Source organism: Chiloscyllium punctatum, chromosome 18 (genome assembly GCF_047496795.1).
Source record: "Chiloscyllium punctatum isolate Juve2018m chromosome 18, sChiPun1.3, whole genome shotgun sequence".
NCBI classification, from domain to species: Eukaryota; Metazoa; Chordata; class Chondrichthyes; order Orectolobiformes; family Hemiscylliidae; genus Chiloscyllium; species Chiloscyllium punctatum.
In genome coordinates, this window is record NC_092756.1 from 68031575 (window position 1) to 68055298 (window position 23724).

Below are 23724 nucleotides of genomic sequence, written 5' to 3' on the forward strand. Positions count from 1 at the left end.
AGACTCCCAGGTGTTCCTGACCTCTGTCACAGAGGTCTTGGCTGACAGCAGGCAGGAAAGTCAATATACCTGGAAGAACTGACAAAGACCTGAGTCCTTCGAGAACAGTAAAACTCCCAGAAGCAACTGCTTACTGGCTGAGGTTATTCATCTCAAAATCACTGCCTTGAAGAGTGGATGACACAGAAACTCTTTGTATTGAGTCCATAATGAGACAAATGTTTGCAGATGATACCAAGTTGGGCAGGAGGCAAACAATGACAAGGATTCAGAGATCCTTCAACCTGATCTGGACAGGTTGGGGAGTGGGCAAATCAATTACAGATGCAGTATAATTCCGATAAATGTGAGGTTATTCACTTTGGAAGCAAAAATAAGGCAGATTACAACTTGAATGGCTGTAAATTGGGAGAGGGGAGCGTACACAGGACCCGGGTGTCCTTGGGCATCAGTTGCTGAAGATATGAGTGTAGGTACAGCAGGCAGTAAAGAAGGCAAATGGTATGTTGGCCTTCATTGTGAGAGATTTCAAGTACAGGAGCAGGGAAGTGTTGCTGAAGTTATACAGGACCTTGGTGAGGTCACACCTGGAATATTGTGTGCAGTTTACTCTCGTTATTGAGGAAGGATGCTCTTGCTCTCAAGGGAGTGCAGCCAAAGGTTTCCCAGGCTGATCCCGGGGATGGTGGGACTGATGTGTGAGGAGAAGTCAACTAGCTTAGGATAGTTTTCACTAGAGTTCTGATGAATGAGGGGGGAAACTCAGAGACTTATAACATTTAACAGGACTAGACAGGGTGGGTGCAGACAGGATGTTCCTGATGGTGGGTGCATCCAAAACCAGGGGTCACAGTCTGAGGATTCAGGTGGACCATTTAGGATGGAGATAAGGAGACTCTTTTTTCACCCAAACAGCAGTGAGCCTGTTAGATTCATTACCACAGGGAGGAGTTGATGTATTCAAAAGGCGGCAGATATAGCACTTGGGGTGAAGGGGATCAAAGGTTATGGAGAAAAAGCAGGATTAGGTATTGAATTAGACAATCAGCCATGATCGTGATGAATGGGGAAGCAGGCTTGAAGGGCTGAATGGCCTCCTCCTGATCCTAATTTTTTGTTTCTATCAGATGTAGGAGCAGATGTAGGCTATTTGGCCCATTGAGTCTGCTCTGTCATTTAGTGAGATCTGATCATCCTGAAATTCAGTTTCCTGCTACTTCGCTCTAAGCCTTGATTCCCATACTGAGCTTTGAATATGTTTAACAACCCTTGAATAGACTTACAGACGTCTGTAGTTAGTAATTCCCCAGACTTACTACTCAGAAAAGAATTGTTCCTCACCTCTGTCATAAAGTTGCAACCCCTTATTCTGAGATTACATGCCCTGCTCCCAAACTCCAATTCACCTGAGCTGCACATCTTTGGACTGTGGGAGGAAACCCACACAGACACGGGGAGAATGTGCAAACTCCACACAGTCAGTTGACTGAGGTGGGAAGTGAACCCGGGTCCCTGGCGCTGTGAGGCAGCAGTGCTAACCACTGTGCCACCGTGCCACCCTAAATAAGGCAGAGAAAATGGTTCACTGTGTTCCAGCTGTGGTCTGACCAGGGTCTTGTACATTTTTACATATTTCATGTCATATTTTATGGGTGGCACCGTAGTACAGTGGTTAGCACTGCTGCCTCACAGTGCCAGAGACCTGGGTTCAATTCCCGCCTCAGGCGACTCTGTGGAGTTTGCACATTCTCCCTGTGTCTGCGTGGGTTTCCTCCGGGTGCTCTGGTTTCCTCCCACAGTCCAAAAATGTGCAGGTCAGGTGAATTGGCTATGCTAAAATTGCCTGTAGTGTTAGGTGAAGGGGTAAATGTATGGGTGGGTTGCGCTTCGGTGAGTCAGTGTGGACTTGTTGGGCCGAAGGGCCTGTTTCCACACTAAGTAACCTAAGCCACAGCAACTGCTTCCAACCTACAGGTACAAAATGATAGCCACAGTCACAAACTGGGCCAGAAAATGACATTGGATTGTATACAGGCTAACGCTGTTAGAGTTAGCACAGCATTTGGGGGATGGGAAGGGGAAGAGAGAAAATATACTGGCCACAATGCCTGGTATATTCAGCACAGCAGCCTCCAATATCAAATGTTATTAAACTGACTAGAGGGTGGAGGGAGGGGAGTTCTGAGGGGCCAGGCCTCTAGCCCCATTTCAGATGATCTATGTTTGTTCAGGACTGCCTCACCTAATCGAACCTGACCCCACTTCAACCTCACCTCATACCCATACAGGGCCATTCCCATGGTTCCAGCACTAAACTTCCTTCTCTGAAGTAAATTAAATTGTCTCTCTCACTTAGAGGGAGGCACTTGGCTGCCACTGGCATTCCTGCTGCTGTTTCACCCTCTCCCCACTCCCAGGTCCAGGAATAAATCAGGTTATGCCGGCATGGAGTCTGCTCCCCATCAGGAGCTCTGCTGGAGCTATCCCTGTTGTGTGGAGGGTGGCCTTGTAATTGAACAGGAACCGGGACAGTTTAGTATCAAGTGACAGTGTACACTGCTTCTTTAAGCCTACCTTCAACATTTGCACTGCTCTTTATGCTAGACCATTGGATGATGGATGGTATAGAGCTGCCCTTATGTACCAAATGCCATTTAACTTGAGGAAATATCTGAATCCCCTGCTGGTAAATAACATCCCACAGTCCATGACCAATACTTTCAGGAGTCCGTATATGATGAACGATTCTCGCAGCTTCTGAATCGTCATCCTGGAGTTTGCTGAGCGAACTTCATGCACGTCCAACCACTTTGAATGGGCATCCACAATGACCATAAACATTGAGCCCATGAAAGGACTGGCATAGTCAACATGCAACTGAGTTCAGGGTTTACCTAGCTACTTCCACGAGTGTGGGGATGCTGCAGATGGCAATTTGTCCTGGTTGGCACTCTGGGCACCAATGCAGCTATGTCAGCATCCAACTCTGGCCAAAGGACAGGTTCTTGCTAGCATTTTCAGTTTGGAAATCCCGAGATGACCCTGGTGGAGTTTGGCCAGTATCTGGTGGTGACCTTAGCTCAGGACAATTACCCTTGCTCACCACAGTAATATGCTGTCCTCTATGGTAATCTGGTCTCACCGGATCCAGAAAGGTTTCAAGCCAGGTTGTGATGATCCTTTGGTTCCTCCTCCCATTACCCCCAGCTGGTTTAGTTTCGCTAGGATAGGGCCTTTTGTATCGGACATTGTCAGCGGTCAGTAGAAGGGTGTCCAGGAAGTTTAAAACCAAAATGAACTCTAAGGGAGGCTCCACCAGTTGGGTATCTGTCAGCGGGGGAGACAGCTCAAGGCATCCGCATGAGCCCCTTGGCTTCCAGGACAGTGTTCCAACTTGTACACTCTGAGATTAAGGGCCCATCATTGAATTCTGCTGGAAGTTATGGGTGGCACTGTCTTGTCTTCCTTCAGTAGCTCTAGCATGGGTTACTATGACAAATTTCCATCTGTAAAAAGGTATTGGTGGAACTTCCTCACACCAAAGATGACTGCCAAACCATCCTTCTCTACCTGAGCATATCAGCGTTTGGCATCAGCCAAACTCCAGGAAGCATACCCTGTTGGGTCTTGCTCTCCATTGGGCCAACACTACCCTGATACTGTACGGGGAGGCATCACATGTCAGCACTCTCTCTCACTGTGGATTGTAGTGGGCCAACACCTTAGATGACGATAGCTGCTTTTTCACTTCCCTAAAGGCTGCTTCTTGGCTACACAACCATTTCCAAGGCTGACTCTTCTTCAATAGCAGCTATAAGGGCACAAAGGGTGGAGACCAGGTTATGTCTGAATTTTCTGGAATAACTCACTAACCCAAGGAAGGTCTGAAGCTCCAGTACAGATGTGGGAGTTGGGGCTGTTTTGATCACCCTCACTTTAACCGCCAATGGGTGTAATCCAATTTTGTGGATTCTGTAACCTGAGTAGGTCACTTGGTCTGCCTGGAACACATTTTTCCTTTCAAAGGCATACGCCCGCCTGGGAGAAACATTTACGCACTCTGTCCAAGTTCTCTAGGTGCTCTTTACTGGTCGTCTGTTATTTAGTAGATCATCCAGATAAATGTCAACCTGGAGTAGCCCTTGTAAAATGCTCTCCATGGTCAGCTGGAAAAAGGAGCAGGCGATGATACCCCAAAAAAACAGTCTTTCTTCTTGATATAAACCCTTATGGATATTAAATTATAGCACACCTCTGGGACTGGTCATCCAGTCTCAATTGCAGATAGACATGGTGTATATACACCATGCACCCCTGGCAATGTTACATACAAGTCCTCTATGTGAGGGACCAGGTATTTACCCAGCTGTGAGAAGCAGTTTACTGTTTATGTAAAATCCCCACAAAGATGAACCGAGCCTCAGGCTTCACAATTGGCATGCCCAGTGCTGCCCATGCTGCTAACCGCACTGCTTTCACGATTCCTTCACTCTCCAGCCTCCTGATTTCCACCTATACTTTTGCCCATAAGGCAAATGGCACTGGGTGGGCCTTTGCAAAATCTTGGAATTATTTCCTGCTTAACATGTAAAGTGACTTTGGCAGACCAGTCTTAAAAATACTCCTGGGTACTTCACTAGGATTTCACTGAGACAGCCACTTGTTGAGCCAATCAAAGTGAATCTTTCTCAACCAATTCTGTTCCAATAGGCTTCGGCCTGCATCTTTCACAATCACCAGGGATAACTGCTCCAACTGCTTTTCACAGGAGACTGAAACGGAAGTTGTGCCCTTAATCTGCAATGGTTCCCCGGTGTATGTTCTCAGGCTGGCTGAGGTCTGTGGTTAAAGGTTGGAGTCCTGGACGAATCTTGTTAAAGACAGATTCTATAACCACAGATAAAGCTGCACTCCATGGGAACTGAGTGCATTTAACCAAACCTTAGTTTTAATTCACTCTGATTTGGATGTCACTAAGCAATTTAATTGTTCCAACCCACATGTCGGGGGACTTTCCAGGGTGTACATTCTCCTGGATACTGGCCCACGAGTTTTCTTACTCCAGTCTGACCCATTTTTTAAAAAAGATTACCAACAGTGTGGAAACAGGCCCTTCGGCCCAACAAGTCCACACCAACCCTCCGAAGAGCAACCTACCCAGACCCATTCTTCTACACCTAACACTGCGGGCAATTTAGCACGGCCAATTCACCTGACCTGCACATCTTTGGACTGTGGGAGGAAACCGGAGCACCCGGAGGAAACCCACGCAGACACGGGGAGAACGTGCAAACTCCACACAGTCAGTTGCCCGAGGTGGGAATTGAACCTGGGTCCCTGGCGCTGTGAGGCAGGAGTGAGCCACCTTGTCGGACTCCTTTACTGTCTTGGGTCCATGTACCGGCAGCAACTACGTTGGCTTGTTGGTCCACATCCTGCAGCACATTTTAGCCACTTGGCCAAGGCTTGGCTTTGTTGAGAGGTTCTGCCGTGGGCTGGCCTGGGGTCCCTGTGCTTAGGACATGCCCTGTGTGAGGCTCTGGTATTGCCTCCACACAAGGGGTGCTCCCCAAGCTCAGTTGGACAGGTGAAGGAGTCCACGTACATTGGGATGCCCTACAGCTCCCAGGCTTCACTTGCCACATTCTCTAATGATCAGGTCAGTTGTAGCGCCTGTTTGAAGTCCAGTTGGGCTTCAACTCGTAGACACTTCTGCATGGTTACATCATTAATCCCACACACCAAGTGGTCTCTCAGCATCTCATTCAGGACTAACTCAAAATCACATGCCTCTTCCAGTTATCTCAACCTCATCAAAAATCCTGTTACAGATTGCCCTGGTTCTTTAACAGCCAAATAAAACCGATAGCGTCTCAGAAGTAGAGAAGCTTTGGGGTTGCATATTCCTTAACCAACGTCATCAATTCTTGGAAGGTTTTAGTGTCTGGTGCCTCTGGGAATGTTAAACCCCTTATAACCAAAAATGCTGCAGGGCCACACAGTCAGAAGGATTACTCAACGTCATTTGCCTGGAAAAAATATTGCATTCTTTCCACATCCTGGGCCCAGTCTTCAACAGCAGGATCAAAGGGGTTAAACTTTCCAAATAGAAGCAGGATGCCAAAAATGCTTACCCCAACTCCAAGATGACTGGTACAAGTCAATGTTCTTGAGGCACGTCCTGTTTCCTCCCATCACCACTTCTCTACCATAACCGCAGAGAAGCCTGTGTCCCTCACCTTTATTTACTTACGTAGCCAGCCAGCTCGGAGTCAGTCCTGTGAACGGAGGAGATTCTAAATCTCCTGTTTTTTTGCTGGGTCAAGAGACTTTACTCGAACACAAAAGAATTAACAGTGGCCAAGATTCAACGTATCCAAGATTTGAAATCTCCAATATCTCCAGTGCTTACTTTTGTTTAAAACTGAAGCATGCCAAACTGCCAAATTAACAAAAACTGCCAAGTGCATTTAAATTCCAAGTGAAGGAAGTGCAAAAACCTTCATTTTATACCTAACGAGAAATAATTCCACTAATTCCACTGTCATACCATGGGCGCCAATACCAGCTATTGCACCCACAACAATCAGAATTTGTTGCTTCAAATACACAAAGTGTTGGCTGAACCAGACACATACCTGAGCATGTCGCGTGGGCAACAGAGCACAGGTTCTACTAAGGTTCAACCATCATCCAGGACAATTTAATATATTGCACAGAAAATTTGTTGTAATAAATGGATTTTGTTATCTCCTGTTCATATTGGTCAGCCAGGGCTTTCCTGATTAGCCCGGTTAATAGTCCCAATCAACAAGGTTAACCTAGCTCCAATCATGACAGTATCTGACAGTAAATAGCAGTTCCTGTGTCCATCTGAATGGGTGGCCCTCCACTCCAACCCCAACCTCACCATTAAACCAGCTGACAGAGGCATGGCGATAATATGGTGCACTAACCTTTATCTCACCAAAGCCACACACACCAACTCACTGACACCTCCTCCTACCCTCCCCCATGATCATAACCCCACCACTCAGTGCCAAACCATCATCTCCAAGACCAACCACAATCTCATCGCTTTGGAATATCTCCCACCCACAGCCCCCAGCCTCTGAGTTCCCCAACCCCTCAGTTCCCCAACCCACACTGCCTGGTTCTATTTTCTTGCCAAAATTCATAAACCTGACTTCTCCAGCCAACTGATCAGCTCCGCCTGCTCCCACGCCACTGAACCCATCACCTCTTATCTTAATTCTGGTCCCTGTTGGTCCAGGAATTCCCCATCTACATTCAGGACACCAACCACGCCATCCACCTTCTCCATAACTTTCAGTTCCCCGGCCCTCAACACCTTATCTTTACTATGGACATCCAGCCTCTCTACACCTGTATCCCCTCAAGGCCCTACATCACTTCCTCTCCAGCAGATCCAACCAGCCCCCCGCCACTAACACTCTCATCCACCTGGCAAAACTGGTCTTCACCCTTAACTTTTCTTTTCAATCCTCCTATTTCTGACAAACTGAAGAAGTGGCCTTGGGTACCCGCATGTGTCCAGACTATGCCTGCCTCTTTGGACGGTATGTGAAACAGTCCTCCTTCCGCAGCTCTGCTAACACCATTCCCACAGTTTCCTCTGCTACGTCAATGACTGTATCTGCATTGCCTCATGCTCAAATGGTTAATTCACTTCACCCACACCTTCCACGTGACCTCAATTTCACCTGGACCATCTCTCTCCCCTTCCTAGACCTGTCTCCATCTCTAGCAACCAATTCAGCACCAACATCTATTACAAAGCCATTGACTCCCTTGATTACACCTCCTCCCAGCCCCCCACCCCCATGCTTCAAAACAGTGAAACTGTACTCCCGATTCCTCCATCTCTGCTGTATCTGCTCCCAGGATGAGCAATTCCACAACAGGACACCTCAGACCGCAATTTCCCCTCCACAGTGATCAATAATGCCCTCAACCACATCTTCTCCATTTCCTGCATCTCTGCCCTCAAAAACCACCAACCCACCCCCCCCCCCCCCCATCCCAACCACAATAAGGTTAGATTTCCCTTGGTCCTCACATCCCACCCCACTAATTTCCAAGTACAACATAATCCTCCACCACTTCCACCACCTGCAGACTGAACCCACCACCAAAATGATATTTTCCTCCCCAACCCTGTCTGCTTTTCACAGGGACTATTTTTCACTCCCTCACTCCCTTGTTAGGTCTAAACCTCCCATCAAACCAACAGCTCCCCCTCCCCAGAACCTTTCCTCTGCAGCTGCACAAGCAGCAAAGCCTGCCTCCTTCCACTCCCCACCCCTCACTTCCATCCAAGGCCACAAAGAATCATTCCAAGTCTGGCAAAGATTCACCTGCATTTCCTCCAACCTGATTTATTGCATCTGGGGCTCTCGATGTGGTCTCCTGTACGTCAGCGAGACTGAGCACAAACCCATTTATGGTCCGTAGACAGCAACCAACCCACCTTCTGGCGGCCATCCATTTCAACTCAGTCTCCCCCAGTGACATGTCTATCCTGGGCCTCCTCCACCATCAACACAAGGGCGCGCACACAAACTGGAGGAAGAACACCTCATCTTCTGCCGCAGGAGCTTACAATCACAGGGCCGAAAATAGAATTCACCAGATTCCAAATCTCCCAATTTCTACCTCATCCCAGGCCCAGCCTTCCCTCTCCACCCCACCCCTTAATTGGACCCTAACTGTCCATCTTCCTTCCACAGATCCATTCCATCCTTCCCATGGCCCAATCACAGCAATCTCTTACCTGTATCCCATCCACCTTTTCCCATCCCCCTCCCCCAGTCCTGATGAAAGGTTCCAACATGAAGTGTTGACTCTTTCTTCCTCTGACGCTGCCTGACCCGTAGTGCTTTTCCCAGCTCCCCCCATTATACAGTAAAACAGTCTCTATGTATATAATCGAAGTCAAGTAACTTTTTTTAAGGCCCTGTACATTAAAGGAATTTCATGCCACTTTTTGACAATGGAATGTTGCAGTATCTGACCACGAGTGGGGAACTTCTCTCTTTCCATTTTGATGTGTTTTTTTAAAACTGCTGTTTTTAATGCAGCCCTGTTTGTTGAGCTGATGCCTTTAATGGGATTTTGTGTCGGCTGACAACAGCTCCCTTTAACGGACAGACTGCAAGCTGCAGCCACGTCACCGAGTCTAACTGTAGTGCTGTCTGCAAAGTTGGTGCCGACTTGGGCAGTTTTGCAAAGTTGGGGATCGGCGAAAGATGAACGCGTTCAGACTGTCAGGGGACCTGTCCCATTTACTGGCCATTCTTATCCTGCTGGGGAAAATGTGGAAATCCAAATCCTGCGCTGGTGAGTGAGAGAACACAACCCCCCGGGCGGGGGGGGGAAAATGGGAGAGAAAGAGATGGGGACACGGAGCGGGGGCTGGAGGAAAGAAAAAAAAGGTGGCAATAAAAAGGTGTGGGAGAGAAAGTTATGGGTATGCAGGAGTAGGTAAGAAAAAGGGTGGTAGGAGAGAGCAGAGTAGAGATAGGAGAAAGGGAAGGTGATAGAGAGTGAGTGAGGGAGGTAGGAAGCAGAAGGGGAAATGAGAGGGGAAGGGAAGAATACAGTAGAGAGTTGGGGTTAGAAAGTGAGGTGTATAGGAGAGCAACGGGATAAAGGCGAGAGATGGGACAGGGGGGGGGGGGGAAAGGAGTGAGAGCAGTTCAGGAGCAGGCTGATGTACATAAAGAGAGATAGGGTTATGGTTAGATCACTTGATCCATGGGCTTCAGTTTGTTAGCCAGGGATATGCTTTCAAATTTCAACTGGTGAAATTTGAGTTTAAATAAATCTAGAATATAAAAGTTCAACTGCTGTTGAAACCCATTTGGTTCATTGATGCCTTTAGGAAAGAAAATCTCAATTATTTCAATTGCCCGGCCTATTGACAATGAGGGGCACCCAGTAATCCAGTAGGAGATGGTCTCTTGAAATGTTTTTAAGTCCTGGTTGTGAATGGAGTCATGCAATCGTACAGTAAAGAAAAGAGAAACAACTAAATCTACGCTAGTCCCACTTTCCAGCACTTTGAATGTCCAAACACTTCCACGTACTCATCCAAGTGCCATTAAAACGTTGTGAGGTTTACTGCCTCAACTCCCCACCCAGACAGCATTTTCCAGAGTCTCTTCCCATTCAATAAATTGGATATTGGTTTGAGATTCTCTCTAATTTTACTCATGCTTTTTTTTTCCATATTTGCTCTCTTACGTTCTCTTAATAGCTTTCTTACATTTCCCTCTGCACATTTTATAATCCACTAGAGCCTCCATTGATTTGGGATGTCTGGCTGTACCTTTTCCTTTTCATCCAGTTCAGAATATTCATTGTCATCCAGGATTCTCTCGATTAGATTAAATTCCCTACAGCATGGAAACAGGCCCTTCAGCCCAACCAGTCCACACCAACCCTCCGAAGAGTAACCCACCCAGATCCATTCCCCTACATTTACACCTGACTAATGCACCTTACACTGTGGGCAATTTAGCATGGCCAATTCACCTGACCTGCATATCTTTCACCTGTGGGAAGAAACTAGAGCACCCGGAGGAAACCCACACAGACTTGGGGAGAATGTCTGTGTGGAGTTTGCACAGTCGGCTGAGGATGGAATCGAACTCAGGTCCCTTGGTGCTGTGAGGCAGCAGTGCTAACGACTGAGCCACTGTGCCTCTTAGCTCATTACTTTTACGTTTCACCTTTGTTTGGCCTTCACTTTCCCTAGTTCCATTTAGAACATTCAACATTGTTCTGCTGTGGATTTACCCAGGAGTAACTGTTCCCCGTCTACTTTGACCAGCTCCTGCCTTATTTTAAATGAAGTCTGTCTCTTTCTCCAACCCCCCACCCCCCCGGCCAAAAAATCTGAAACTCATTTTGCAGACCATTTTTTTTGCAGACCATCTGGATCAAATTTAAGCATATGGTATTGTAGTCACTCTCACCAAAATGCTTTCCATCTCTATCACCTGTCTAACTTCATGCCCAGCATTAGGTCCAGCACTGCACTGTCCCTTGTAAAACAATTTACAGGTTGATATAAAAACTTTCACTTCAAGAAATCTGTCCCCTCTAAACCCTCTATTCCCCAATATTGGGGAAGTTGAAATCCCCTGATATATAATTGAGGAATATAATTGAAATCCCCTATTTTATTATTGCTCTTACATACTCAGTGAATTGTTTACGTATCTGTTCCACTATTGTCCACTGGCTGTTTGGGGGTCAGTAATGCACTCCCAGAGTGTCTGCCTTTTTATTCCTACACAGTACCCACAAAGCATCATTTGAGCACCAGTCTGGATACTGTTCCTCCTAACTGCAGGAACTGACTCCCTAACCATCTCCTTGTTTTTACCCTCCCCACCCTGCCTGAAGATCTTGGAACTTTGCAATTTCACCCTGAATGCCTTGGTCTTGCCAGTAATACTCTAAGCAAAAAAAATAAAAGCTATCCAGCCTCACCTTACTCCCCTGAAAAGCAGCGTGGTTGAACTCTGCTTTGGTAAGGTTTGCAGTATCACTATGGTAGTAAGTGTCCCTTGTCCTCTTTCCTTGCTGAAAGCAGTTGTTAGCACTGCTGCCTCACAGTGCCAGGTGCCCAGGTTCAATTCCAGTCTCAGGTGATTGTGTAGAGTTTGCACGTTCTCCCCTGGTCTGCATGGGTTTCCTCCAAGTGCTCCAGTTTCCTTAGTCCAAAAGATGTGTAGGTTAGGTGGATTTGTTATGCTAAATTGCCCATATAGTGTCTAGGGATGTGCACACAGAGTTAGCCATGAGAAATGCAGGGTTACATAGATAGACTAGGAGAGTAGGTCTGCATGGGATGATCTTCAGAGGGTCAGTGTTAACTGATGGGCCAAATGCCTCCTTCCACACTATAGGGATTCTATGAACTAGTTTACAGTCCTCCCAACAGCACGAGTAAACCCCCCCCCCAACAAGGATGTGGGTCACATTCTGTTTCAGGTGCAGACTGTCCTGCACAGACAGGTCCCACCTTCCCCAAAAATGGACCCAGTGATGCAGGAGTCCACTCTCCTGCACCAACTCTTCAGCCATGCATTCATCTGCCCATTCTCTTATTTCTGTATTCACTAGCATAACTAGTGAACCCCCTGTCACTATCACTCCAGCTTTCTTCTTCTTGTCCTCCTCCTATACACAGTCAGGCCACTTGTGCTAGAAGCTTGGCTCTATCTGCACTCCCTATAGGGATCAGTGCTCTTGTTAACTTTCAAAAATGAAACACCAATTTGAGAGAAGGACCCTGGGGTCTCCTGCACTACCTACCAGATTGTCTTTCACTGTACAGTAGTCACCCATTCCCTTCTTTTTTCCAATACCTTTTCCTACAGTGTGACCACTTCTCCAAATATGCTGAGGTTGCCATAAGGACTCTCCATTTCAGCTACTCCCCATTCCTGTATTGCAATGTTCTGGTTAAACCACTAGTCATTTCTCTATAATACGAGAGCAGACTTTGGTCTGCTGCAGCTTTAGACATGAAAGCCATGTATCTCTCAGCCTCATGGATGTGGCACAGTTTCTCCAGCCACCAGAGCTCTGAAATAGCTCACATGTCTGTAGTTGAAAGCATTTTCTGCATGTGGTCATACTGCCAGTTAAGGTCCTTGACTTCTCCACATAGGTCACTCAGTCCAGGAAGCTGCCTCATCCACCACAACAAAGTTGAATGTATTTAGTCTTGCTTGCTAACTTTTCTAAGTATTTAATCATAAATATACTCCCTTTATCTTAGTAGTCTCCTTTTATTCTCTGACTTTTACTTATAGCTGTACTTTTCAGCCGATTCCTTGATAATCTCCCAGTTCTTGGGATTCTGTCTGCTACTGCCATACTCCTCACAATGCTGGCTACCTGCTTTTTTTTTGCTCCCTTCCTACTTTTAGGAACTGGTTTAAACCACATTAATCATTAACCCTAATTAACTACTACATCCCCACTCACTATCTAAACAGTCGAATGTCTCAAAGAATTAGCATCAATTAGTACTAGATTCTCAAGCAAAAGATTAACTCAACTCCCAATCAAACTGCCATACTCCAATCACTGATAGTTGCACTGTGTTAGAAACCACTCAGTCCCTCCAACGTTCCAGGTGTCTAGTATTTTTTTAACAAGGTGCACGAATCTTTATTCAGTTCAGGTGTCTAGAATTATCATTGAGCATATTGAGGCTGAATACACAAACTCTTTGTGTATTGCCTGAGAATGGGATTGTACTAGTCAGCCTTGGACATTTTTTTCTCTCACCTGAACATGTTCTTTGTCAGATTTCTAGGCACCTGTAATTCCATTCAGTCTTTGGTAGGTTCCACCTCTTCAACAAAGTTCCCATCTTCTTGTTTAGGCCTTGCTACTGTGACATGGGACAAAGTATCTGCTGTCCTAAACTTGATTATGAATCACGGGGGTATTTTTTGCTAACTCCTTAAAATTGAAAAGTGTCACGAAGGATTTGTGAACTCTACCTTCACTCTAACAACACAACCTGCAAACTTTTCACAACTCTTGTGTAGTAACTAATGAGCTTCTTTTAATATAGCGACACCAATTAGGGTTAACTGAGGTAGCTAATGGATGGGCCCTGTTCTACCTCCTCTGCTTCTTTATAGCCACCTCACTGCTTTGAAATTAATATCTTTCTGCCAAGTCAATCATTTTTGGATATGGTCCTTCCTGTCATCCCAAATTGCTGATTAACTTTGCTTCCTGTCCAACAACAATTCTGTTCCTGATTAGTTCATCTTTTATGCTTGTCTACACAAATCACTGATGAAAGTTTCAACATTTTCCCTTTGTCACTAGGTCTGCTTATTAAATTCAGTCTGTCCAGTAATGGAATTCATTTTCCACAGCTAAGTATTTTTATGACTTCTTTGTATCTACCCTTTTCTTATCAGTCCCAAGCCTGAATAGAATATTATCGGCACAGCCCCCAGTGTGTGCAATAGTGTACTGAACCATATGGTTTCGCACTGCAATACCTGGTAAATATTTGCCAATTCAGCCTTGCATCTGTTTCAGTGGGCCCTGTGACCTGCTGAAGCTTTTTGATATGCCAAACCTTTATCCATCTTGTTCTTTTACTTGTTTCCAACATGTTTTTGCTGTCATGCTGCTGCTAAAGAATATTTAGAGTTGGCTGAGATAAGGAAAACTTATCCAGGAACCACCTAACCATAGCTTCATCTTCCCATAAAGCTGAGAGAGCAAGATAATGTATCATTTCCTGTCGTTACATATACACTCCTATTTACTTTATTACACAGTCAAGCTTAATGCTTTATATTACTATATAAATCTTTTCAAAATCTCTAAATTACTACAGTGCACAAGAGAGGGGATGGGGAAGGAGAGACAAAAGAAAGGAATTGGGGAGATGGCTAATCTCCCTGGAACAGGGAGGGACAAGGGAGAGGAATCGAAGGAGTGAGATTAAATGGGAAGCAAGGGAGGGGGACAGAAGGAGAGTTCAGGGCTTTCTCCTGCTGGATTTTATTTTACACACACATTGTTAACCTTGTAATTTACTTTGTTAGGTATTTCTGGGAAGAGTCAGCTTCTCTTTGCTCTGGTGTTTACGACACGTTACTTGGATTTATTCACCACATTCATCTCAGTCTACAACACCACCATGAAGGTAAGACGTTGGACCAGAAGAAATAGAATTGTCATGAAGGATAAATCTGTCAATTCAGTTCATGGAAGTGTTCTCCTTAGAACAAAGGGGATTGAGAGGGGATGTGATTGAAATGTATAAACAGTTGAGGAGCGGACTGAGGGTTGACAGGAAGAAACCTTCCCCTGTTGAAGGGATCACAGACCAGGGGTTATAGACTGAAGGTAATGGGTAGAAGGGGGAGGAATTTTTTTCACTGTGTGTGGTGGGAATCTGGAACTCACTGCTGTAAGGGTAATAGAGGCAGAAAAACTCAGAACATTTCACAAGTATTTTGACGTGCAGCTGCAATGCTAAGACATTCAAGGCTATGGGCCAAGAGCTGGAAAATAGGATTTGAATAGTTGGTGGTTATTTTAGACTGGAACAGACTTGATAGACTGAAAGGCCCTTTTCAGAGCTATATATCTCTGACTTATGCCAAACATTTATAAAACACTACAAGTTTTAGCTGGAGTACTATATCGTGTTCTGGCCTCTGATTGGCTGGAGGCGGTCTCCACATTCAGACGTGGGCCCATTCCTTGCTTTGCCACTTTCCTCTCTGTGGTTTGGATTCTAGGTCTTCACTGAAATTCCAAGATAATTCCTTCCTCTTTCTTCTTCACTACAAACTGTCTTCAGTTCTTTTGCTATCTGTTCTCCAGAAGGCACTAAAGACCCATGGCTTTATTTATCACAAGGTTGAAACCGACCTGTTCATCTATCCTTCATCTATCACTTTCCTTCCCTTCTTCCAACTCTGTCTCCAGCTGTCGCCCTAAATTCATATTGTCATTAAGTTCTCTCCTACCTCCCACTATTCTCTCATTGGGTTTGACTGCTCCATGTGATCCACTGCCTGGTTCCCTCAATCTCATTCCTGCTAAACTTCTCCTCCTGATCTCCATTATTCAATATAGTGAATATTTCTCTGAGTGCCAGATCTCTTCTGTTTATCTGTACGATTAACATTCTCTCACCACTTCCCATGTTTGGATTTTTGAATTTCTCTAACCAATCAATTGTTCTGTACATTTTAAAAACCAGTCAAAGCTTCCAGAGAAAGACATCTGAAAAACAGGAAGCTGGCCAACATGGAATATGAAAGATATGAAATAATGGGGGACATTGGAATATTTTGAAGCAATAAATAAAAACCTGTGTGGATTTATTGAACATGACTTATGTCTGACAAGTGAGGTTTTTCAATTAACTAATCAGTAAGTTACATTTAAATGCAACTAAACAGGGTCGAATAACATCTGAAGTTGAGCAGCACCTGGAGGCAGGATATTGAAGACCAATTTAAGGATTAATGCTAATGATAGTATTAAAGATCACATTAACATTGGAACTGGGAAGCACTGACCTCAGAATCTATTTACCCTGTTTATTTGCCTGTGCATGTGTAAGGGGGAGTTTATAAGTTTTATTTATAAACTTATGTTTTGTATGCCAAGGTAAATGGGATTAGTATAGTTTGGTGTTTATTGGTCAGAATAGGCACGGTGGGTGAAAGGCCTGTTTCAATGCTGCATGACTGTGACACTACCAGTATGTACATTCTAATTACTCATAATAAAACAACCATCTTTGGTTGGTACAGAACCCTGGTCCTGTTTTCTATCAAACTTTTTCTGAAAACCATGTAAATTATTGCTGATACTTTAAACAAAAAGTGCATTACCATTTGACATGATCCTGGGAATAATAGGGCATAGTTTGTAGGCAATGCTGCAGTTAGTGGGAATAAGGATGACCCTGTGATTGCCAAGACCATCCCCACACCAAGGGTGGGAATAGGAACCACCCTTCTCCCCTAAGTAACACTGATCCATTCATTGCCTCTCGATATTCTGCCTTCATCTGCAGCTCAACATCAGATGTTATTTGACCCTGTTAAAGGTGCCATATAAATGTAACTTTCTCATCATTTAATTGAAGAACTCATTTGTCAGACATAATTCATGTTTAATAAATCCATGTGGGTTTTAATTTATCGCTCCAAAGATTCCCACTGTCCTCCATTATTGTCTCAAATCTTTCCCAGTGCCAGCATCATGTTGATAGTCATAGAGATGTACAGCATGGAAACAGACCCTTCGGTCCAACCTGTCTATGCCAACCAGATATCCCAACCCAATCTAGTCCCACCTGCCAGCATCCGGCCCATATCCCTTCCTATTCATATACCCATCCAGATGGCTTTTAAATGTTGCAATTGTACCAGCCTCCACCACTTCCTCTGGCAGCTCATTCCATATACGTACCACCCTCTGTGTGAAAAAGTTGCCCTGTAGGTCTCTTTTATAGCTTTCCCCTCTCACCCTAAACTTATGTCCTCTAGTTCTGGACTCCCCCACCCAGGGAAAAGACTTTGTCTATTTATCCTATCCATGCCCTTCATGATTTTATAAACCTCTATAAGGTCACCCTTCAGCCTCCGACGCTCCAGGGAAAACAGCCCTAGCCTGTTTAACCTCTCCCTATAGTTCAAATCCTCCAACCCTGGCAACAGCCTTGTAAATCTTTTCTGAACCCTTTCAAGTTTCACAACATCTTTCCCATAGGAAGGAGACCAGAATTGCACGCAATATTCCAACAGTGGCCAAACCAATATCCTGTACAGCCGCAACATGACCTCCCAACTCCTGTACTCAGTACTCTGACCAATAAAGGAAAGCGATTCAAATGCCTTCTCCACTTTCAAGGTGCTATGAACCTGCATTCCAAGGTCTCTTTGTTCATCAACACTCCCTGGAACCTTACCATTAAGCGTATAGGTCCTGCTAAGATTTGCTTTCCCAAAATGAAGCACCTCGCATTTATCTAAATTAAACTCCATCTGCCACCTCTCAGCCCATTGGCCCATCTGATCAAGATCCCGTTGTAATCTGAGGTAACCTTCTTCGCTGTCCACTACACCTCCATTTTTGGTGCCATCAGCAAACTTACTAAATATACCTCTTATGCTCACATCCAAATTTCTTATATAAATGATGAAAAGTAGTGGAGCCTTGTGGCACTGCACTGGTCACAGGTCTCCAATCTGAAAAACAACCCTCTACCACCACCCTCTGTCTTCTACCTTTGAGCCAGTTCTGTATCCAAATGGCAGCCTCTCATTCCTGGGGTTATGCTGCCACCTCCCACTCCCCGTTGTTGGAATGGCTCCTGATGCCTGCACCAAAGGAGTTTTGAAAGATTGTGGCTTTTATTACAGAGTTGGTTTCCAGAGAAGTAGATGAAATGTAAATTCAACAGTTAATAAGCTGTCTGCTTGTTGAGAGAAGGCTTGAAGATTTCAAAGCCCAGGAAGTTGGGGCTGGTTCTTCTGGAAAGAGTGCGATAGAACTATATGATAGAACTATTGCAAGAAGTTCTGCTTTTCTGGAGAAGACAAGGTGGAAAAGACATCAAGGCACCAGTCAAAAATGCAGCGACAGTACTGGATCAGGAAATTATCACTCAGCTAAAGCCAGCCACAGCTCACTTGCAGGCACTGCTCTCATTTCCCCTTGTGTTTATTTCTTTTGAATTCTTTTCCAGATCATATTTCTGCTCTGTATCTACGTGACTGTTTACCTGATCTACATCAAATACAGCTCCACCTTTGACCGGGAGAATGACACATTCCGCGTGGAGTTTGTCCTGGTCCCTGTTGCTGGTCTCTCCTTCCTTGTCAACCATGACTACACTCCATTGGAGGTGAGACCGATTTTAATGATCCCTTTGTTTTGGATTACCTTTATCTGAACCTAATATTGATTGAGATCCGAAATTAGTGATTTGCATCATTGTCTAGGAACTGGGCATTAGTCTTCAATACGTTGTCATTGAGATTAGGATTGAGGCCAGTCTTGGGGATCAGGGAGTAAGGCTGTCTCCCTCCTCACCCCAGGCTCACTGGAAGCTCTGTCCTGGTCTTGCAGTTACAATCGGCAGCAGTAAAAACGAAGCTGGAGATACTCTTGCTCTCCGACCTGGGCCTGGCTCATGTTATTTGTTGAGATGGTTGTGGGGTTAGGGCAGTGTTTGCTGCCCAGTGTTTGAGCTGACTCCATTGCTCATTTTTTGACACTCAGTTCCAGATCTGTATGTTAGCTGTCTCCAGCCTAATCTTTAGAACCTCCTCCAAGTAATTAACTACTTGCCTCCTTACAAGGTCCACTCTGTTGCCACTGACTGCCCAATCTCCCAATGTTGCAGTTTCCTGAGGGCCCTTTTGATGCTGCAGTCATCTTCAGATTCATCTTTATTCTTGCTATTGTCAGTCCCTTTGCCACAATCCTGCTCTGGTGCTTCAGATTTAAAATCCTCATTTAGGATGACCGAACCCAACTGCAAGACCTAACCCTCCCCACAATCTCCAAATTCACCTTCGTGTGAATAAAACAAAGAACTGCAGATTCTGGAAATCTGAAACAAAAACCAAAATTGCTGGAGAAGCTCAGCAGGTCTGGCAACATCTGTGAAGAAAAAAAGTTAACTTTTCAACTCCTGTTCTGAAGAAGAACTGGACTCGAAACATTAATTTTGTTTCTCTCTAGCAGGTCTGCTGAGTTTCTCTTGCAGTTTGTGTTTGTCACCTTCATTTGACCCATTTCTTGTTGATCCTCTTCCTGCTTCCCACCGTTAGGTACCTTCAACTTGTTTACTATCGCTCGTAATCTGGAACTCTCTCCAAAATCTCTCTTGCCATCCACCCCTTCCACTCTGGTCCTTTGCCTTATCCTCTGTGCCTCACCTGACTGTGTCCTCACCTCACCCAACACTTGCACCCCTTCATCCCTCTATTCCCCCTTGCCATCTCCCCCTCTGACTTCAAATGATTCAGGCGAACTTGTCACCTCCCATTTCATAGTTTATGATTTGTGACTGCACTTTGTCTTTCCCAGATTCTTTGGACCTTCTCCATTTATTTGGAATCCGTTGCGATTTTGCCCCAGCTCTTCATGATCACCAAAACCGGCGAGGCTGAGACAATCACCACCCATTACCTCTTTTTCCTGGGGCTTTACCGGGCGCTGTATCTAGCCAATTGGATTTGGCGGTACCACACAGAACGCTTCTTTGATCAGATTGCTGTCGTGGCTGGTGTCGTGCAGACCATCTTTTACTGTGACTTCTTCTACCTCTATGTCACAAAAGGTAAGACCGAGAAGCAACTTGCCCTGACCTGGGGTTCTAAGAAACTGTATCCTTTCCATGGGACTCCTAGAAACTGCCTACCGAACTACCGGGCTGCTAGAAACTTTTCAGTGCCATAGGCATTCCTTGAAGCCATCCACCCTGCAATGGGGCTTCTAGAAGTTACTGTCCTTGCTGTGGGGCTCCGAGAAACTGTCCCTTCTTGGGATAGGGGCAGCCATCGCTCGGAATCGGTGGGAGCATAGGCCGGGGCTTCATGGGTCTCTGATTTGGATCTGGATCTGAGTTTGCTGCTCCTGCTGAAATGTTTGATCTGTTTCTTCTCCTCAGTCTTGAAAGGAAAGAACCTGAGCCTCCCGTTACCTGTCTGAGACCAAGCAACGCCTTGCAACCGACCATATTGCACAAGTACACAGTGTACAACTCGAAGATGAATGAGCTTTTACTGGAACTAAATTTAAATATCACAGGAACTGATGAAATAATAGGTGTTTTTCTGACCCCAACACTCCATCCCTCCTTCACATCAACCACCCCCATCCGATCCTTCTTCCACATCACCTCTGCTCCCCATCTCCTCACCCCTTCACCCAGCACCCTCCCCTTCAACTTTACCACTATCTGTCCTATTTCCCCCAAGGCCATTTTCTTTCCCTGGTCATTAAATTCCACTTTCTTGGTTAAATAATCTTTTGGTTTCACTTTTGTTTTTGCGCCTTCCTCAGAGTAAACTTGCACCAAAGAAGACAGCATCTGTAACAATTGCTCTCCAGTGTTAAAATTGACATCAGACACAAGGGAGATTATAACCCCCTGTAATCTGCCCCATGATCTCATTGAACAGTGGGACAGGCACAAGGGATTGAAAGATCTATGTTTCCGACACTGCCTCTGGAAAGTTGCAAAGGCTAGGGATCAGGATGCTGCTTCGGAGTAATTCTGTCCATTCCTGGCTTGGGTTAACCTTCCTTCTTGATTAATAAGGTTATCAATAGTTATGGGGAGAAGGCAGGAGAATGAGGTTGAGAAATGGTAAAGCAGAGTCAATCAGCCCAACGGCTTAATTCTGCTCCTGTACCTTAAGGTCCTGCTCCCTTAGCCCCTTTTATTCGTGTTCACAGATCTCCTCTCCTTAATATGGGCCAATATCTCTATAAAAATGTCAATAAACCTCAATATATTCACTCACACCAGGATTGGGATGTTTGAGTTATCATTGATATCCACAAGGCTCAATAGTCACTGCCCTCTGAGATGGCCAATCTGTCGAGTGTGAAGGAGATCAGACTGGAGGAGGGGAATGGAGAATATGAGGGTGGGTGGAGGGATTAGGAAGAGGGAGTGAGACAATGAATGAAGAGTGAGTTGGAGGAAGCCTAGGAGGGAAGACCTGAATGGGAAGGATTGACAGGATGAGTTGGATGAGGAAATGAGGGATGGGTTTAAGAGAATGAGTTGAGAGGATGAATTGGGAAGGAAAAGATGGGTGGACTTGGGTTTAGTTTGGAGGGGGAGGGAGGGAATAGGTTGGAGTGAGTTGAAGTTGAATGAAGATAGAATTTGGTTCCTGCCGTATTAAGCAGACTTATGGAAAGATTAGATCTTCTATCCTGAATACTTTGGTGGGGATTTCTCCACATGTCCATTTTCCAAATATACACACACCCACCCACCCCAAATCAAAATATGGCTTAAGCACAGCATGTGATTTTAATGATGACAGTCTGTGAATTGTGCTAATTGTTATGGGCAGTTCAGACAGGTTATTTTAAATAACTGAAGATTTTTGTTACTTCTCGTGACATTTTTTATAGTTTAGTTGCCTTTGTTTTGCAGAACATATGCTTTCAAATTAGAACAGAGGAAACCTGATCCCACTCCTCCTCCTCATACCCAAATATCATGTCACTTGTTCAAGAGACGTGGGTGTTGCTGGCTAGGTGACTGTTTATTGCCTACGCTTAATTGCACAGGAGAAAATGGTGGTTACCTACCTTCTTAAATCACTACAGTCCATCCACAATGTTGTTAGTGAGGGAGTACCAAGATTTTGGTCCAGTGACATTGTAAGAAAGACAGTATCTCCAAGTCAAAATGGTGAGTGGCTTGGAGAAAAACGTGCAGTGGTTGTGTTTTTGGAAGGAGCTTTGGTGTGTAATTGTACTGCATCTTGTAGTTGGGACACACTGCTGCTATTGTGCAATGGTGATGGATGAGGTTTCAATCAAGCAGCTACTTGGTCTGAGATAGTTTTTGAATGTTGTTGGAGTTGCACACATTCCAGGCATTCTCCTGGCTTACCTCTTTTTAGGCTTTGGAGATTAAGATGGTGAACTATTTATAATCGAACTTCTAGTTGCTGACCTGCTCTTGCAGCCACGTCATCGATTTGGCAGAGCCAGTTCTGGTCAATGTTAACCTCCAGGATTTTGAAAAATGGGAAAGATAAGTGAGTGTGGCAATTGGATTTTTTCCTGGTTGGAGATGGTTATTGCCTGCCGCTTGTGGTGCAAGCATTTTCTTCCATTCCATTTCCCTTGTCTTGCTCGGCTCTTTGGTGTTAACAGCAGTCACTCTCACCTCACCTGTTTAGCCTTTAGACAAAGATTGTAATGAGGGAGAAGCTGTATGGCCCTGGTGGAATCTAAACTGAACAATGGTGTTAAGTAGACTGGTAGAAAGTAATTGGTCAGGTTAGCTTTGTTCTGTTGTGTGTGCTAAGGGCAGACCTAGAGCACGATTTGAACCCCTGTAATGAGCAGTGTCCTCAGCCTCTGCCTAACTAACCTAATGACGTTTCCACTGGGTCCTTGTCTCCCTGCTTTACCAGCTGACCGTGAATTGTTTCACATCAGTTCCAGGATTAAGACTCCTTCCTAACTAAGCTTTAATAATGCTTCTGTGTTCTGATTTATTTTATACTCACTTTGCATTTGGCATAAATTTATCAAACATATGTAATAAAGGACTTCACTCAGCATTGTGTTGTAATGTCATTGATAGCATTCAAGCTGAATTTGTCACTTAACCCAATTCTGCCATTGGCTTAATTATCAACCTCCCACATGCTACCTGTCACGGATTTTTGGGAAGAAAGAATAGTGAGTCATGCTGATTATTGTGGATCACTATCCCACAATTATAGGCTCTAGCTCACTACCCTGGAGCCATTCCAGAAGGCCATCTTCAGCTTGATCAGTGGCTTGAGCCAGAGCTTGGCATCTTTTCCAGTGTGGTGCAACTTGCCAATTCCATCTAGCAACAATGTGCCCTTTGTGAAAAGTTAGATCACAGCTTCCATTGGAGCCACTGCAACTGTCTTGCAGGGACAAGATTGTACCCATAACATCTAAATCTCCAGGTATTGTCTTTGTATAGTGGAGACAACTTCTACCCTTTGTATGCTAGTTTCCTTGAGGAGAGAGTGAGGACTGCAGATGCTGGAGCAGCAAGAGTCAAAAAGGGTGATGCTGAAAAAAGTACAGGTCAGGCAGCATCCAAGGAGCAGAAGAGTTGACATCAGGTACAGCACAGTGCCTCACAACACCAAGGACTCAGGTTTAATTCCTACCTTGGGCGACCATCTGTATGGAATTTGCACATTTTACTGTGTGGGTTTCCTCAGGGTGCTTCAGTTTTTTCCCCACGCTCCAAAAAGCACGTCAGGTGAATTGGCATAAATCAGGTTGGGGATTGAGTCTGGGTGGGGTACTCTTCGGAGGGTTGATATGGACTTGGACCAGAGGGCAAGTCTCCATACTGCACAGAATCTAGTCTAAATAATCAGGGGAAAAAGAGGACAGATATAAATAGGGGCGTGAGGCTGGGGA

The 23724-nt window shown here is 45.1% G+C and overlaps 1 protein-coding gene across 1 annotated transcript; it reads left to right on the forward strand.

Annotated features, from left to right (window-relative positions):
- Nucleotides 1-9172: 9172 nt before the first annotated feature.
- LOC140489162 (ER lumen protein-retaining receptor 3) lies at nucleotides 9173-22874 on the forward strand. Its single transcript, XM_072588394.1, has 5 exons — nucleotides 9173-9360; nucleotides 14622-14722; nucleotides 18293-18451; nucleotides 19642-19894; nucleotides 20225-22874. Exons 1-5 carry the CDS (start codon nucleotides 9270-9272, stop codon nucleotides 20263-20265), a joined length of 645 nt encoding a protein of 214 aa, XP_072444495.1. The 5' UTR covers nucleotides 9173-9269; the 3' UTR covers nucleotides 20266-22874.
- Nucleotides 22875-23724: the final 850 nt, after the last annotated feature.

What these genes read in the sequence shown, in the direction of transcription:
- LOC140489162 (XM_072588394.1), top strand. Translation starts at nt 9,270, where the DNA reads ATGAACGCGTTCAGACTGTCAGGGGACCTGTCCCATTTACTGGCCATT. An exon ending in TCTACAACACCACCATGAAG is followed by an intron (nt 14,723 to 18,292) that starts GTAAGACGTTGG and finishes ATTCTTTTCCAG; the next exon opens with ATCATATTTCTGCTCTGTAT. An exon ending in CTACCTCTATGTCACAAAAG is followed by an intron (nt 19,895 to 20,224) that starts GTAAGACCGAGA and finishes TCTTCTCCTCAG; the next exon opens with TCTTGAAAGGAAAGAACCTG.